Here is a 17,242-nt window from a genome sequence, read left to right as displayed (position 1 = left end):
TCCTACCAATGGAAGCGAAGCGCAGCTGCCCGTGGCCCGAACCGGAAGTATTCGCGGGGCCCACTAAACCGACCATCCCAGGGAGGACAGCCCTCCACATTCTTCTTACACGTGTCAGTTGTTGTTTTGGTCATATCCAGGATCGATTTATTAATTTTGGAAAAACATTCCAGAATTTACTGTAGAGTGAAGAGTTACAAGAGCTTACTATAAATTCAGTTGTTCTTTCGGTTAAAATATTCTTATTGTTGAAGATCTTCCCCTCGTCGGGTTTCAACAAAGTCTCGGTCTCAGTCTCAGAAACAGCAAAGGTTAGTTGATTTATCATTTACAAATTGATGCTCGAAAGTGATAGTCCATCATGAAGATATGCTTTTTTGACTTGGTTGGGACAGTCACATTTTGGTCTGTTCACTCTTTTCTGCGGCCCCACCCCCCCACCACAAAAAAAATTACTTTTGGAATTAATAGGATGAGTTTGACAGAGGAGGCAGCCGCACGGGCTCAGGCTCAAGCTCAGGCTCAAGCCCAGGCTCAGCAGGTGTTTTGGGGGCGAGACAGGTGCCATCAGCACCCAACCCTTTCCACCACCACGGCTTCGGCAGTCCCACACCACCTCCCCCTGAATCTCGAACTTGAGCTTTGCTCATTGCTATGACTCTAAGCAGCTACCCATCAATCATTTCTATATAATCTTATTACGATCAGTCTTACCTTGTTCATAACAGGAGCCGAGGGCTTGTGTTCTTTTGTTTCTATAAATTATAGCCCTATGAAGGAAGAATATGTATGCAGAATCTCTGTAGAAAGAAGTTTAATGAGCAATCCTCCCTCTTAAAATATCAGCTTTTAATGTCTTTCATGCAGTATAATTGCATAATAATTATCAGCAGCTCTCTCTTTTTTAATGGAAGAAAGATCTATAATTATTGAAGGAAGAAGATCACAAAAAAGGCAGTGAATTGGCACATCAGGCGAGCCTAACAAATTGAATCATTTACATTAAACTGCCCGGCCTTCATTTGTTCTGAGACCAATGACTTGTTAAACAGAAAATGAAATATGTTCATAAACCTTACAGTCTTGAAATGCATGAATGATAACACCTTGACTGCATAAGATGATTGGTAACAAAATGTTCTCCACCAAGGTCAACAATGAGTGCCACATCTTTGCAACCCCGAACGTAACAATTGAACAGTAAGCTGCAATAGGTCAGAAAGAACTTTGCCAGCGATGAAAGATCAACGTATAAATATTCACAAACTATGCCCCGAAGTATTTGAGCAAGTCGTCATCAAAGTCATCAACTATAATGTCATCAAAAGAGCCTTCCATCCATGGCATGACATCCAGTGGAGATCCAAACTGATGATCAAAATTTCTCTCTTGTTCACTGTGAAATGTGTCGTTTATATAATGGGGCATTTCTCCTCCATTAGTAATCTCATTTTCATTTCTATGAAATGCCGGAACATGAACTCCACCAGCCTCTGGCCTAATCTGCGGTACATTTGTTTCAATTTGACTATGTTGCCCATCATTACTGTGCCCAAACTCAAATGACGGATTGTAGAAATTGCAAGTATCATCATGCTGCAATTCAGTATTTTGCATCATTGGATATACTGTAGGTCTCCCATCCACATACATGCTCTGAGTAGCCATTATATCGACAGAAGGAATAGCAGAAAAATTGTTGAACTCAGATGCTGAAATTTAGGAGTGGCCAACAAAACCTCCCTCCACAGGCCTCAACGCAGTCACTGCATTGTTTTGTTCCTGATTACCTTGCATGGTATAGTCAATCAACAATACATCGCTATGGTTTATATCAGGCAAAGTTTTTCTTGGTTCATCATGTGGATGCTCATTGACAGACTCTCCAGGCTGTTGATCAGCACTACTGGATGTTACGCGAGGTCTTTTTGCCCTTCGTCGTTTTTCTGGTCGTTCTTTGTCTTGGAATGAATGGATAGTTGTGTTGTGATGACTTATTACTGGCTCCACGTCCACTGGTTGATTTGTCCTGTTATCTTTGGATGAGACAGAACCCACAACATCGTCAATGCCATCAACATCATAGTCGCTATCACTGCTAATAGCTGGCTGCTTCTTATTACCATGAACTCCTGAAGGCACTTCAGTAATCCCAGAAGTTCCATTGTCACTGCTAGGCTGTCGAATAAGAGATTCCTCTCGGCTCAAAACCCCTAACCAAATAGCACTCTCCTTGGCTGTCATCTTATCTTGTAAGCACTTTGATTGGCGCACATGTCTCCTGATCTTCGCAATATCAGGTGACATGTGTTTTATAACAGCTGTTAACACTCCGACTTTCCACATCTTTTTCAGGTCATGTGGCTTTTTATACGGAGGAATCTGACCCTTGGGTAGCCCTAATTTTTCCCACCAATCTTCATTGCCGGATGGCCACCAAGGAGGCGGAACTCCTTTCTCCAATGGGTACTTCCTTTGAGGGGGATCACAATGTTGCATCAAAGAAGACAAGAGAGACCCTAGAGTTGCATCTTGTAGGTCTTGTAGAATGCTCTGCGAGTTACCATTTCGATTATTATTATCAGCCTCACTCATGGCTAAACACTCTGCTTCATACTTCGCTATGGCTGCTGGTCCATTCTTATCAAATTTCACCTTTTCCTTCCACCAAGCTCTAATATTATCAGATGAACCACTAACTGGCTTACCTTTCTCAGGAATGATTCCATAAACAAATCCACGAGCTTTGCAGACCTCCATTAGCTTCAACATATACTTAAGAATTCCATCTTGGGCCCTCGACATTTTCTTCCTCCGAGCCTGATCAGTAGTTTGCTTGGGTTTTTGCTTCTCCGCAGCTTGTTGGGCTGCAAGCTTCTCTTTCTCCTTAATCCTCTTAAGTTTAATACGATCTTTCCACATTCGCCTTTCCAACTCCTCCGGTTCAATCTCTTCATCACTAACATCTTTCTCTACTAAATTTCCACACCTTTCATCAACTTCAATATCCGAGCTGTCACCCAGGGGTTCCACAAAAATCAGAAGATGGTAATTCAACAAAATCGATAACTATTATCTATCTCTAAAAGACAATTCATTAAATTGAGCTCAAACGTTTATGTTAATAATTATTTCACTTGGAACTAAATAAAGTAGTCGAAAAACCTCTCGCTGCACTTACTCAGTCAAGTGAATGTCAACAATCACTCACTCAAAAATCCAATTCATTTACTTTTCCTACATTTTCTCACCAACCAAACAACACATAAATACAAATAAGACATGATCTCATATATTCTCACAAACAATCATCCTATCTTTATTAAAACAAAACCCATATCACAAAGAATTTCTGTATATTGACGTAACTGAAACTCTTCAAAATCAATAACCCTTTTTTAGCAATTTGATCAACAATCAATAAGAATTTCAAAAACTCTATTCCCATTGGAAAATGAAACCAACCCAGAAACAAAAATGGAACCATGTGAAAAAAAAAATTGATTAATATCAAGAAAAATAATAGGAATCATACAAGTCTTACCAAATATCAGCTCCAATCTCCTCAAGTTCACCCATGAAAGAACTGTTCAAATCGTAGAACTCTCCAAAATTCCTAAAAATCGATATTTTTTTTATTATCTATAATCAGCAAAATTCAAAATATTTTTATTAGAAGATGACAAAATTAAAGCTGGGCAGCGATAGATATGAATCGCCCCAAGAAAAATTATGGACCCAACAAGGGATTTTGCCAGAAAAAACGATTTCGTAAATTTATTGCGAAATTAGGAAAAACCTTATAACGTTTTGGTCCCCGTAGTTTTATGTTTTCTGAAATAATAGTGTTTTTCTATTTTGTGTTATTTAAATGGAATAGGTTCCTGTGAGAATTTATTTTCTGTGTTTCCTAGATTAGGCTGCAATTATGTATTTCTAACCTCATATATATTGGTTTATAATTAGGTATTTTTGTGAGCTTATATATTGTAAATAATTTTAAAAAAACCCTAAATAATAAACTTTTATTTATGCAGCATAATTATAAAAGTATTTAATGTATTTATCCTTAAAATCATAATGAGTGTGAAATAAGGTTATGAGGTTAAAAAATGTCTATAGGATTATAAAAATTATATTTAAATTTAGACTTAGTATTAAGTGAAAAATAATTTAATTTTACTCAGATATAATTATCAAATTTCCAATGTTAAGTTGAAAAAAAAAAAGGGCTTTTAAAGCATCGGAACGGCAGAAGGTAAATTAGATTAATTTGGTCAGGTGATCTGGGGTTACTTACCCTTCCTTTAGGGACCTATTTGACAAATGTGGACAAACGTACGTGCTCATTACGAAAAAAGTAAAACGGATAGGGATCTATATGTTATTATAAAAACGTGGAGATTGTGCGGCGGCCAGCAGGAGTAACGAGTGGATGAATACATGTCAGACTTGGCCACTCGGGATTAGGGCTAATCACCTGTATTTATCCCCATTGGATGCTCACTAAGCCTTACCTTATTGGGCCGTTATTGATTTTTTAAATTGAAACCATCTCCGTCATAAACGAGGATTCTCTCACCGTACGATCTCATCTTCTATTCAAATAAATATAATCATGTGATTAGTATTTCATAATGAAAAAGCAATTATACATACTATAATAGAAAAAAAAAAGATCTTTTAAATCTCATTTATATACTCGGATTACAAGATCATCCCTCGTAAAAATTGGAACTAAATTTATGAGAACAATAATTTGGGCTTTGTTGATAACTGTTTCACCGTGTGATGGGATATATCATATATCGCCGTCATATTTTTCGTTTTTATTATAATCTTGAGGCATGTACAGGTGCATTGTATCTGGTACATAAATTTGGTAAGTCCAAATTGTAAATAATCACCGTGACCAATATATTTTTATACATGTTCCGATTGGGGAGCCAGATCTCATTTTATTGTTATTCAATTTATTGTCGTCCCAACAAAATAAAGATAAATTTTAAGTTAATTAAAAATTTGTTTTAGAACTTTTTTGTGTCTTTCGAAAAGTCGACAAATCTGGGTTAAAAAAAATCAAAAGACAGTAAAAAGACAAAAAAAAAGGTACCGAAATCTTTAAGCAAAGAAACCATTTTATCTTGTTCTTATTTATTCTTAAGTAGTAGGAAAAAAAAAAAAAAAAAAAAAAAAGACCCATAGTAAAGAAAAGTTGAAATGAGAGTGATGGTAAAGGAGGGTTTTTTTTTAAAAAAAAGGGTTTCAATTTCTTGAGAAAATTGTACAGGTTAATAGTGCTAATTTCATCATTAATTTTCAGTTTCATTTCCTGAATACCTAATTTATTATTTCGTTTATTTATTTATTTTTTTTAATAAGTGATCTATCTCTAATCAGTTACAATATCTTAGAAATTTCAACTATTATTTCTACAACTTATCTGTAACTACTATGGTATCTAAACATGCAGTCATTAATATTTATTAAATTTTCATCAATTATATAATCCAACCCCCCTATAAATATTAATAACGGACTAATAAGCGATAGTTATAGATAAACAGTCTTATCAATTAGAACCCTAGTGCTGCGATTTTAATGGACATTCCTACACAACTTTTTCAATTAATCAGAGAAGGGTAATTATGTAATCTTATTTCACTTAACATATAGTCAGAAAATTCGCTTCCTATTTGACCATTACATTTTGAGTAATATTTAATGTTCTTTTTTTTTTTTAATCTCTTACTTAAATAACAACCAAAATCATCAACCTGTACTTAAACTTCGGTGAAAACTGAAAAATTTACATAAAAATATCTATCTTTATAATCATCAACTATTATTATTATTATTTTTTTAGCATCCTTAAAGAAAACCAAAAAAAAAAAAAAAAAGGGAGTGAATATAACTTAAAAATACTTCTTATATTTCTATAAAGGCTGATGATTTATTCAGAAAAATTAACCAGCCAAGTGTTACATTTTGATCTAAATTTGAGGCATCCAGCTAGCAAATCAAGCTAGCCAAAAACCCCTTACCTTGACCTAACAATTTCTTCTTTCATGGCCAAAGAGAGAGAACTAAGACTCCCTCCATTTTCAATTCTAACTCCAGGCATCGCCGCTGCTCTGCTCCCCACAAATCCCCCTTCACCAATTCTTATTTTCCCGAACTTCACCTTCCCTCCATCACCTTCGTAAATGTGCCCAAATAACAAAGCCTCTTTGCCCACACACCCACCATTTCCCTCCATTTCAACCATTTCAGGATTCAACACAGCCCCCATGCTGTCCACATAAGCCCCTTGGCCCAATTCAATTTCTGCACCCATTAGCTTCATCCAAGCCACAAACAAAAATGACCCACTTGTCATTTCAACAAAATATTCACCGACCAATGTTCTAAATGCCTGCCATACTGTGTCCATGAGCACCCCTTTGCTCCAAATTTCTACACTCTCACCTTCTTTCTTTTTTCCTACAAGCACCCATTTCGCTGCTGCACATGCCAATGCTGCCAAAATTCCTGAAGATACCCAAAACATTGGGAGCAACCAATGGAGTGGAAGGATTTTGTTTTCTTTCAGGAAAAGAGTCCATTTTAGAGGAGTAAAGATTACTAGGCCTATCAGGAAATAAGGCAAGACTGTTTGTAGCAATGGCTGAGCAAAAATGGACCATAAAGTTTGATACCAGGTTCTTTCCAGGGTCACTTTATCTTCAGTTTTTTCCTCCAGAGCGGCTGCCATTGGACAGCCTGAGAGGTCCACTTTCACATCACTTTGCTCTAGGAAAATCCTCCAGGACTCCGGAAGTGGCTCACCATTTCGGAGATGTTGACATATTTCATAGATTAATGAACGGCCGTGATCAATTGAAGCACTCTGAGAGCTAGTCGTTGCTGGAATGACATCAATTTCATTGCACTTAAGATAAGGATTAAATTCAAGCTTTTCTGATTCTTCCGTTGAGAGATTTTGATCAATGCTAATCTTCCCAACGTCGATGTATGGGTACTCTGCCTCATCCCATGGCTTGGTGCAGTCTAGTGCAATGTCCTGCATAGCTTCGTCTTGTGGGATTGGCCGAATTTGCAGCTGGAAAATGTAGCGAACGCCAGAGGGAGAACTCACACGGCGTTGGAATTCATCAGCAAGGAAGAGCAAAGGCCTAGTGTCATTATCATCTCGCGGAATTGCTCCTGTTTCTGGTGGGAGAATCCCTCTAGGCTCAACCTCACCAGAATCTTCACCAATGGATTCATCATAAGGTCTCAGCTTGAATTTTACATACATTTCCTGTCCATCTGTGAACCTGAAAAGTCTGCAAATGTTTGAGTAGTAATGCATCTCAGCATACGAGTCAGATAGCCTGAGGGATTTCCAGACAGCGTCACGTATGTGAGGAACTCGCTTCACATGCTCCTCCCGTGCAGCAAGTCCACACACTAGCCATGTTGCAAAGTCTCCAATTGTGCGGGCATAGAATGCGTTGCCTGTTTTTAGTGTCAAATCAAGTAGAGAGGAGGTGTTACCATTTAAATCCGAAAATATTCTGATTGCTGCACCGCGAGCATCTATCCTTGCATCATCATCAGCACTCAAGCTGTTGCTGTGCCGAACTATGACAGGGTAACATTTTCCGGGATGGAAGATTTTGTGATCTGGCAAGCCTTGAATGTTGTCGTAGATCGTCAATTGTCCCCTCCCACTTACTCCAATGCGGTGGAAGTATCTTGATTTAACCTTCAAAGTAGTGGCAGCCAAATTTGCTGACAAGTTGCCGACAATTTTCTTGTATTTCATGTCCATTTCTTCTATCCTGTCATCCAAAGCATGCATTGTGTTCTTGATCATGACTGGGGATTGAGATCCAATGTAAATGCCTCCTCTTTGGAGAACTGAATGCATGGGAGCAACTGAAAGTGCACCGAGAATTACATCTCTTGAAACAACTGAATTTGGCAGGACTAGGCTTTGGCTGCCAATTACTGAATTGTCCTGTACCTCAACTTTCCCGAAAATAAACCCAATAGAAGAATAGAAACCAGGAATTATCCGGCTAAAGTCACCAAGATGGACCCCAGCACCAAGTGTGACTTGTTGTGGGCATGAAACTGGATTGATGGCTCTTATCGAACAATATCTCCCAATCTTTGCACTCAAAAGGCGTAAGTAGATACAGAATGCTTCCGTTCCGGAGAGAAGCTTGGCGAACCGTAGGTGGCAAGCAATGGTAATCCGGTGGCAGAGCCAAGCCTTCAAGTGGGTTTGCTTTTCCTCCTTTTTACCAGCAAGAAAGTGGGTCAAAATGCATGTGAGGTAGCTGAGTACTAGGCCATGAAATAAGTAAGCAACCGCAGTTGAAATAGCGAAGTAAGCTGGGTTTGCAGGAACACTCGCAAACATGGTGGCGTATGCAATGATGGTGAATGGAAGCCAGTGGAAGGCTCCAGATATGCAAAGAAATGCAAAGTGCCGCGGGGAAGCAGGCTTTTGAGATAGCCAAATGTAGAGGAAGTAGGTAATGGCTGCCGATAGAGTGCTGAGGAAACTGACTATGTAGATGCCTATAAATTGGTGAATGGCTTCATCTTGAGTTCTGTGAGTAGAAATTTTTGAAACTGCACCACCCTGAAATGACAGCGGAAAACATAAGGTATGCTAATTTTATAACTTCGATCCCAAGAAAAAAGGAGTACATACATGTATGTAACAAGAAGAAAGCAATCTATGATATTTCATGAATCTAATTATGTACAGAATCCTAAATTAAAAGAAGTTGCCAATGGTTCAATAGAAGAAATTAATATATGTATATACACTTACCTTTTGTACATAGTTAGCGTTAGTGGATTTGAGAATAGGTTTGCCTCCTTCACTCTTTTGCAAGGGTGCGACTTCAGCTTCTTCTCCGATTACACTTCCTTTTTGGATCACAGCATACGGCCCAACTGAAACTTTTCGGGCAATTTTAATTGGTTGAAAGCTCAAGACTCCATTCTTTACCTCATGGCTCTGAATTAGAGCCCCTTCTGAAATCACAGCTCCATCTCCAATTAAAACAAGAGATGGGTCTGTTATATCGACAGTGTCAAGCAGCACTGATGATCCAAGCTTGGCTCCAAGCATCTCAAACCACCAGTTTAGGAATACTGTTCCTCTTAAATAAACTGCAAGTACTTTACAAGAAACTTCATGGACCTTGTAAAGTGCCCACCATTTAACGAAATCAGCTGACCAGATGGAAACTTCAGGATTCAATGTATAGTTTGGTCTCAAGAAAGAATTTCCAAAAATAGTTATGGAAATGCAAGTAGCAAATATGCAAAGGATCCAAGCAAGAGGAGCGAAAGTCAAGGAGAACATATAGTTCAACCAAGGACGTTCATCCAACAGTGTCTGTGGGGCTGAGACCAAAGTTGTAAAAGCAGAAACTGATAGATAAGCAGGAAGTATCAGAATGACTGAGACATAAACAAGAGCCAGCAATTGGAAAATCCAGATACCGCATTGGCGAGCTTTTGAAACTTCCATATCAAACTCATCGAAATCTGTCTCGGGTTCTGGTGTAAAGGAGGAATCTGTCATGAGTTGAGGCTGAGACTTCATGACAAGATTCTCCGAGAAGCTTGCCAAGTCTGCGATGCAGGTTGCTGTGAAGATATCAACTGCTCCAACTGGAACTCCTAGGAAATCTGAGAGTTTTTGAGCTGCTCTGACCACACCAATTGAATCAATTCCATAAGACACCAAGCTATCAGTGGCAGAGACTTTGGTAATGGGAATCCCTGTCTGCTCGGAAACCAGTCCTTTTAGGAACTCCACAATGTCTTTGTTACTCATTTTTTTGCTTGCCACAGGAGAACTCACAAGTTGAGGCCTAGGCGTTCTTCCCTCTTTACAAGTGCCAGTAGTGAATGACCTGGTCAATTTCCTTTTTGTGAAAAGTGGTTCTGGTACTGTGTTTAGAGTTCCATCAACAAACTGTTTGAGGCATTCAAATCTCTTGATTTTCCCTGATGTTGTTTTGCTCATGGTCCTCGGCTTGATCAGCTTGACAGAAGCAACAGTAACACCGTGTTCTTCTACAACGCGAGTTTTAATGTTTTCAATGACATCCTTATCAACCGGCTTCCCATCTCTAACTTCCGCAATCACAACCAAGCCAACCTGATCAGAGCCATCTGAAACTGAAATTCCTTTGGTTGATAGGACTTCCTCTGGCACACCAATGACAGCACAGCAACCTGGGCGTATATGTTCAGTTGAGCTCTCCACGGTCTTTTCAACATCAGCTGAGTAAACGTTCCTTCCTGCGACAATAATAAGATCCTTGATTCTTCCTGTGATAAAAAACTTTCCGTCGATAATTCTTCCAAGGTCTCCGGTTCTCGTGTATTTTCTTCCACGGTTATTTTGAAGCTCATTTCTGAAAGTTATCTGGCTAAGTTCTTCTCTACCCCAATACCCAATTCCAGCACTGGGGCTACTGATCCATACTTCTCCTTCCTTTCCAGGCTCTCCAATCTCCTCACTAGTCTCCGGATTCACAATTCTGATGTCAACATCTGGATCATTTTGATCTACATACCCACAACAGACTCTTCCTTGCCAGTCAAGAATTATAGGCTTCCCTTGTCCATATGCACAGCTGACAAATACACAATTTTCTGCCAATCCATAACCAGGAGCCATCACCCCTTGAGAAAGGCCAAAAGGACGAGTCAACTCTACAAATCTTTTCACTGTTGTTTGCCTTACTGGTTCAGCAGCAACCATAAGGAATTTCATTGAAGAAAGATCAAAACTCCTAACCTTGTCCTTGCTAGATTCCAGTCTTCTAACCATGAGCTCGAAAGCAAAGTTTGGGCCGGCGCTGTGAGTAGCCCGGTATTTACTCATGGTTTCAAGCCATAAAAGTGGGTTCTTGATGAATGTCAATGGGGAAAACAATATTGCTGTGCTTCCACCAACCATAGCTGTAAACAGTCCACCAATTAGCCCCATGTCATGGTATTGAGGAAGCCAGCTGACTAATACTGTCTTTGAGGTGCTCTTGTATCTCTTTCGCATTAACTTTACATTATGAATGAGCCCACCGTGAGTTATCATTACTCCTTTAGCGTCACCAGTTGATCCTGATGTGAACTGAAGAAAGCAAAGATCGTCCGGCTGAGATTCAGTAAAGCAAACTACATTTTCTGCAAGCAAGTTTTTGGAATTTTTGACCCAAGAATCTGTGTGGAGCCATGGTAGATTTGGCCACTGAGCACTGGCTTGGCCATCTTTTCCTACCAATGAGATCAGACTCTTCACAGATCCTACTCGAACTGCTGAATGATAGCCAATGGTTGATAAAATTGCCACTGCACCACATGATTTAGAAATGTTTTCAATCTTCAAAAGTGCTTGGCCACCTCTTTGCAAGGGATCTGGAGGAAGAACTGGTACCGGTAAGACTTTGGCTCTCATGCAACCAAAGAAGGCATCAACGAAATCCAGACCCGGTACATAGACAAGAAGAACCCTGTCCCCTGGCTTGATAACTGGTTTTCGGCTTGTCAAGAGCTTATGTGCAATGCGAGAAGCATTTGCATCAAGTTCTTCATAAGTCCTCTGGTTCACTGCTACACCTTCTTCATTAATCCAAGTAAAGAGAGTTTTCTTTTGAGTAATTCTATGAGTTCCCCAATGCTTCAAGTAACCATCAAGACTTGACAGTTCCGGAAACTCAACTCCTGGCAGTTCTTCTAATTCTTTGAAGTTCCTAGCCCAGTTATCTGATTGCAACGGGAACAAATTCTGCAAGCATATGTTTTTAGATATTAGCCTTTGAGCAACTAATATCGTAAACATCAAACCTCTCAATATTTAGAAAGGAAAAATTACCTTAACATATGGAAACTCTGGCGTAGAATAATTATTTGCGAAGTGCTTGCACATTAGAGCCATGGAATAGGATGAATTTCTCTCTGTAAGCTCAAATGCCATAAGTCCACCTACATAGTAAGTGTTCCTCTGACCTTGAAGTTCGTACTCCAATCTGTCATAAAACCCATCCTTCATATCTGAAAAAAAAAATAGAAGAATTATTTTTCCGACTTCTAGTAGGAGCTAACGATTGAAGTAGCTAACTGAGCTCACCTTTGCTGTTAACATGTGGAAAGTACTTGAATCTTCTCTGTAGCACCACATTCTCAATCACTCCCCCCATATTTTCAACTGTCTTGATTGCAACCTCAGTGACAGTTGGTCCCGTGATATCAACAGAGTTTCCGTACGACCAGAATAAGAAAATGTCAGTGTCTGCAAAGAATTTTTGCATTGCAACAAGATGTCCAATTGTTGCAGGATCATCCATATATTCGCCAAAGTAATAAAAGCCAACTGGTAAATGTTCTAGGCCAGTAATTTTTAAGACAGTGGTGTAGTAGTCAATTGTTTGTACTTTGCTGAATAGTTCCTTTTCAAGCTCATCCATATCCATTACTTGCGTTTCAGATTCTGTTTTCAGAAATTTGCAGTTAGACAGAGCAGAATGAATTTACGAGTACACGAATTATTTTTTGAAATCAACAAACCTGTTGGTTTTGAAGTTGGTGATCTGTAAAATTTTCCATTCTTTACAGGAAAGGCTCCAGAGATGATGATCTTATCAAACTCCATAACTTCACATTCCCCATTAGAATGTTTGACATCAACGCCGACAGTAGTAGAATCGCGTCTGATTGCTAGTACTTCAGAGTTGCAATGGACTTCAGTTGGAAGATATTTGCTGAGCTTCTGCCAGAGACTTGTGTATCCACCTTTAAAACGTCGAATTTTTCCAGCCATGGAAGTCCTGGTGAATTCATGAATGTAGGCATAAGGCATGTCTTGAACAAATCCATAACCAGAAGCAGTATATCCATAAGCCACAGATTTGGGAACAGATTTGAATCCTCGATCTTCAAGGTAAGTTGGAGTTAAGTCTGAAGCCAAGTCACTCACTGCATGAACCCCAATTCGACCAGACTCCTTTGCCTTGTCCTGCAAGTAAGCAACATGGATTGTTACACCAGAATGTTGAGCTATACAATCTGGTGAAATTTTCAACTCGGTTTAAAGAAAGGTAAACTGACCTGTAGTTCCAATGTCAATGAGATAACCGACACATAATCATCAGCAACTTTGATGTCCTGAAACTCCCCTGTTGAGCCATCAATGAGTGCAAGTTTGTGTGAATCCATTTCTTCTAATTCAGCCCCGGCCTCTTTTGCCAAGTGAAAGATAACGGGTGCACTATTTGCCGCGAGAACTTGGCCACCCAGATCATAAATCCTTCCTGTTTATAGTTATGCTTAAACAGTTAACATACATACCTGGAAACTATAAATGATAGATACAAAGTAAAAATAATTGTTCATTTTGTACCTTCAATTTCAACTGATTCACACATGCCTCCAACGGTATGATACTTCTCTAACAGAGTCACATTTCTGTAGCCGAGTTTTGCCAGTGCATACGCGGTTGATAAGCCACTTGGACCGCCTCCTACTATCCCAATTCTCGTGTTCACGGGCAGGCACGGATGCAGCTTGCAAAATTGGTCATCTATTGATTTTCCAGGATCCATTTTCTGTAGAGTTTTAAGCCTCCTATAAGCAATACCTATTGGAATCAAGTAACCAGTTTGAGTCCAACTTCCATCAATAAGTATTGTACTTTTAAGGGCTATGGTTTGTGCAAACACAAAACAATTTCAAAGACTAAACTTATGGTTTATAAAAATGCTACTGACATTTCAGAAAGGTACCCCATTATATATTTAACCCCAGCGGCAACAAATAACTTAAACTAGAACTACATCAGTCTCACAACAAAAATCAATTTATAACACTGAGATTAAGAGATTTTTTTTTTTTGTAAATTAAAAAAAAAATTAATAAGGAACACTCGATTCCTACATCTCTAGCTTCTACTGCAAGAAGCCTAATCAACCGGGCTACTCCGTTGAGGCAAATCCAAGACAAACATTTTTGAAAATAATGCATAAAAGAGCTTCGTAAGAAATTAGAAAAAAAATCTTTCCAGAATCAGTTAATGCAAGTGTATGTAAGCCGTTAACAGAAACAAACCTTAAAGAGAGAAACAATGTGCAATGATATCACAGCTTTTGAAACCTGCAGCTGCTCCCTGTAATGCCATTGTCACCAGAATCTAGCTAAGAGACCAAACACACTTGTAATACACTACATATCAAAACTAAATTAATTTAAGTTCATATATATACTTTTCAAAATGCAAAACAGTTTAAAAAAAAAAAAATTTCCGGTTAACTAAATTATACTAACCTGTGACTGTGAGGCAGAATGTGTATGAGGGTATTGATTAAAAGTGCCAAATGGCAAAAAAAGAATGACCAAAAGCCTGAGGCCGAACCTCCACAATACAAAACTGAGGGGGCTTATTCTTCGAATTTAAACACTCAAGATTCTTATTGGGTCCAAATTACAACCCGACAAAGATCAACGCCCGTCATAGTTAAAAACAACTGATTTTTCTTTGTATCCTCCGAGCATTTACAGTCTGCTTATGAAAATATTCTCTCTTCATGCTTTTTCTTTGATATTAACAACGTATGAGTGAAATATTATAAATACTTTAAGTGTTTATAAATGGTGATCATTGCATGGACTCAAAATAGAACCAATCCGAAATTGACGTTTGTAGATTCCCCATTTTAATTTGCTCTTAGAATCATCGATTACCCCATCGTCAAACATGAAACAAAAGTTCAAGAAAGATTTGAAGGCTTGGCAAAATTATAAATAATTTCATTTCCTCCTATTCTTTAAGTTTTTTATTTTTGTTTACATGACAGGACTCGGAATGATATATCGTTAGCATTTTGATCGTATTATTACTATATGGTTTACTTTTTTATGTATAAAAAATTTTCATTCTGCAATTTACGAATGAAAATTGTACATACAAAAAAGTCTTAAAAAAAATCGGCGTGATCATTTCCGAAATTAAGAGGGTCTCTCCATATATTTAAGAAAATGCTTGGAAATTTTAGTGGTTTTATCCCTAATTATATTTGATAATATAGTTAAATTAGTTTGATGGATGTATTTTAAACTAAGGTATTTCTAAGAAACTGAAGCTTTCCTTTATTCATATATATATGATATGAGATTTCATAATTCATAATTATGCATCAACATATAAATACCCAATTCGCTTATCAATCACCTGGATAATAAACTATTTTAACGGTAGAAAAATTAGTTAGACTTCAAACTTTGCCTTAACTAATGTAGGACGTGATCATAACGTAATCATATGGGCATAACTTTCATATCTAAATAGAGAACTTACATATATAGAAAAATTTACACAAAATTAATAATGACAAAAAAATATTTTGCTACAAGATAATTTTTTTATCTTTAACTAATTTGTATAACCTATAAGCTTTGTAGCCCAATGAGAGCATGGCGCAGGTTTAAGTCATATAAAAGCGTGTTTTCGAAACTCACTATCATGAGATAAGATAATAAATGCTAAATTTTACGTGAATTTCGTTATATAGGACTCTGAAATTTGTAATTTTTAATTATTTTATCCTTTTTTAAGAAAATTTTCCACAAATTAGAATCAGGTGTCTTTTAATTTGTTGTCTTTATTTCTAACTAGGTATAAAACCTCCACTTCTTAAGTTTTGTCATCTTATTCTTTTCATTGTCATTTAGTAAATCAAACTGTTCTCAAAACTTAGGATTCCATTTATCTTCTCCAAATCTTTTATTTTTTTCCATCGTTAAGAATTTAAGTTTTTGAGTCAACCGATTAAATGACATATATGAACCTCACATACTCCGTCATGTTTTGTTAACTAATTGTACAAGTTAAAAATATAATAATCCTATAAGAATACGTCATTTGTATCTTAAATAATGTGTCATCAATTATATCTGATAATGTATTTAGTGTTAATTGACTCTATTTTCTATCATTAATTTGATAATATTACTCAAACTACTAATGAATGAAAGTCACGACAAATCTCACATTACTTGAGATACAAATTATGTATTCTGATTATGTAAGTGTAACATTGCTCATAAAGAACATATTGTTTGCTAAGAGAAATTTCTGGAATAGAGCTGAAATCATGTGCTTGGTTTGACAATTAGCAAGAAAGTGACCCTACTATATAATTTCAGTTCGTTTATTTGTTTTTATTTTTGGGTCATTATCTGTGCAAATATTAAAGCATAGAAACCGCACAATTCGCAGGCTTAAGGGACATTACGTCTTCATTATAGACAACTTCAAAGATAGACATTTCATGTGTCTTCAAAGACGTTGTCTAGTTATTGTTATTTGTTTCCAGCCGGATTAAGCAAATCACTACAAATGATTGATTGTCATGGAATTAATTAATTAATAAAAAAAAAGGAATGACATGTTGTCATAATTGTAAATAATTAATTAATTTCCGTTTCCTTAGTTCTTTTATCATCTATAATATTTAGCCAATCATCATTACAAATGATTGAGTCTATTCTAACAAATAGATAAATTAATACATTCATAATCAATGATTTTAAACAAAATTAAACCATCAAAGGTAATTTTGTCTTGAATTTTGCTGTCTCCTACAAGGTTAACAAAATTAAACCATCAAAGGAACAAAAAAAGAAGAAGCATATTCTTTGGAAAATTCTATGATCAAAAGATTCGTTATCAATTCCACATCAACAATCGGCTTTAATTAAGCATCATTTAAAAAAAATATAAATTGACCAAATCTCCAAACGACATGAATAAAATTCATCGCTATATTTTTATTGTCGATCCATTGAGTAACCAACAAAATCTTAATTGATAGATTCAAAGTGGGGGTTACGGGTATATGGCATGGAACGTTGAGGTACCATAGCATCTTACATAAATTTATCTACGAAAAATAAAAAATAAATAAATAAAAAGAGGTTATGCTTAATCAATTGAGATATCAAATTAGTATTCTAAATGGTGTGTTATCATTTATCAATCATTTATAGTCATGTGTATAACATTAGTCGATTTTAATATCAATTGTTAACATAATATTTTCACAATCCAATATATTTAAGATGTCACATTAGTTGAAAAGTTAAAAAAATATATATTTTTTTTTACTTAATGCTCAATTGACTTAATTTTTATCAATTAAATCATTAAGTCCATTTATTTTTTGAACTT

At 37.0% G+C, this 17,242-nt stretch overlaps 2 protein-coding genes across 2 annotated transcripts; both read right to left on the bottom strand.

The window, feature by feature from the left end:
- Positions 1–958: 958 nt before the first annotated feature.
- On the bottom strand, positions 959–3,732 carry LOC18052059 (ETHYLENE INSENSITIVE 3-like 3 protein). Its single transcript, XM_006445914.2, has 2 exons — positions 3,545–3,732; positions 959–3,013 (listed from the first exon to the last, which is right to left on the bottom strand). Exons 1-2 carry the CDS (start codon positions 3,577–3,579, stop codon positions 1,720–1,722), a joined length of 1,329 nt encoding a protein of 442 aa, XP_006445977.1. The 5' UTR covers positions 3,580–3,732; the 3' UTR covers positions 959–1,719.
- Positions 3,733–6,040: 2,308 nt separating this feature from the next.
- Positions 6,041–7,861, bottom strand: LOC112100827 (uncharacterized protein y4iK-like). Its single transcript, XM_024190669.1, is given in 2 exon segments — positions 6,041–6,164; positions 6,684–7,861. Coding segments are annotated over 2 exon segments (1,302 nt in total).
- Between the last annotated feature and the right edge of the window lie 9,381 nt (positions 7,862–17,242).

This window comes from Citrus clementina, unplaced genomic scaffold (genome assembly GCF_000493195.1).
Source record: "Citrus clementina cultivar Clemenules unplaced genomic scaffold, Citrus_clementina_v1.0 scaffold_2, whole genome shotgun sequence".
In the NCBI taxonomy this organism is placed as follows: Eukaryota; Viridiplantae; Streptophyta; class Magnoliopsida; order Sapindales; family Rutaceae; genus Citrus; species Citrus x clementina.
The sequence above is the reverse complement of the archived record's forward strand: the minus strand, read 5'-3'. Positions and strand labels throughout refer to the sequence as shown.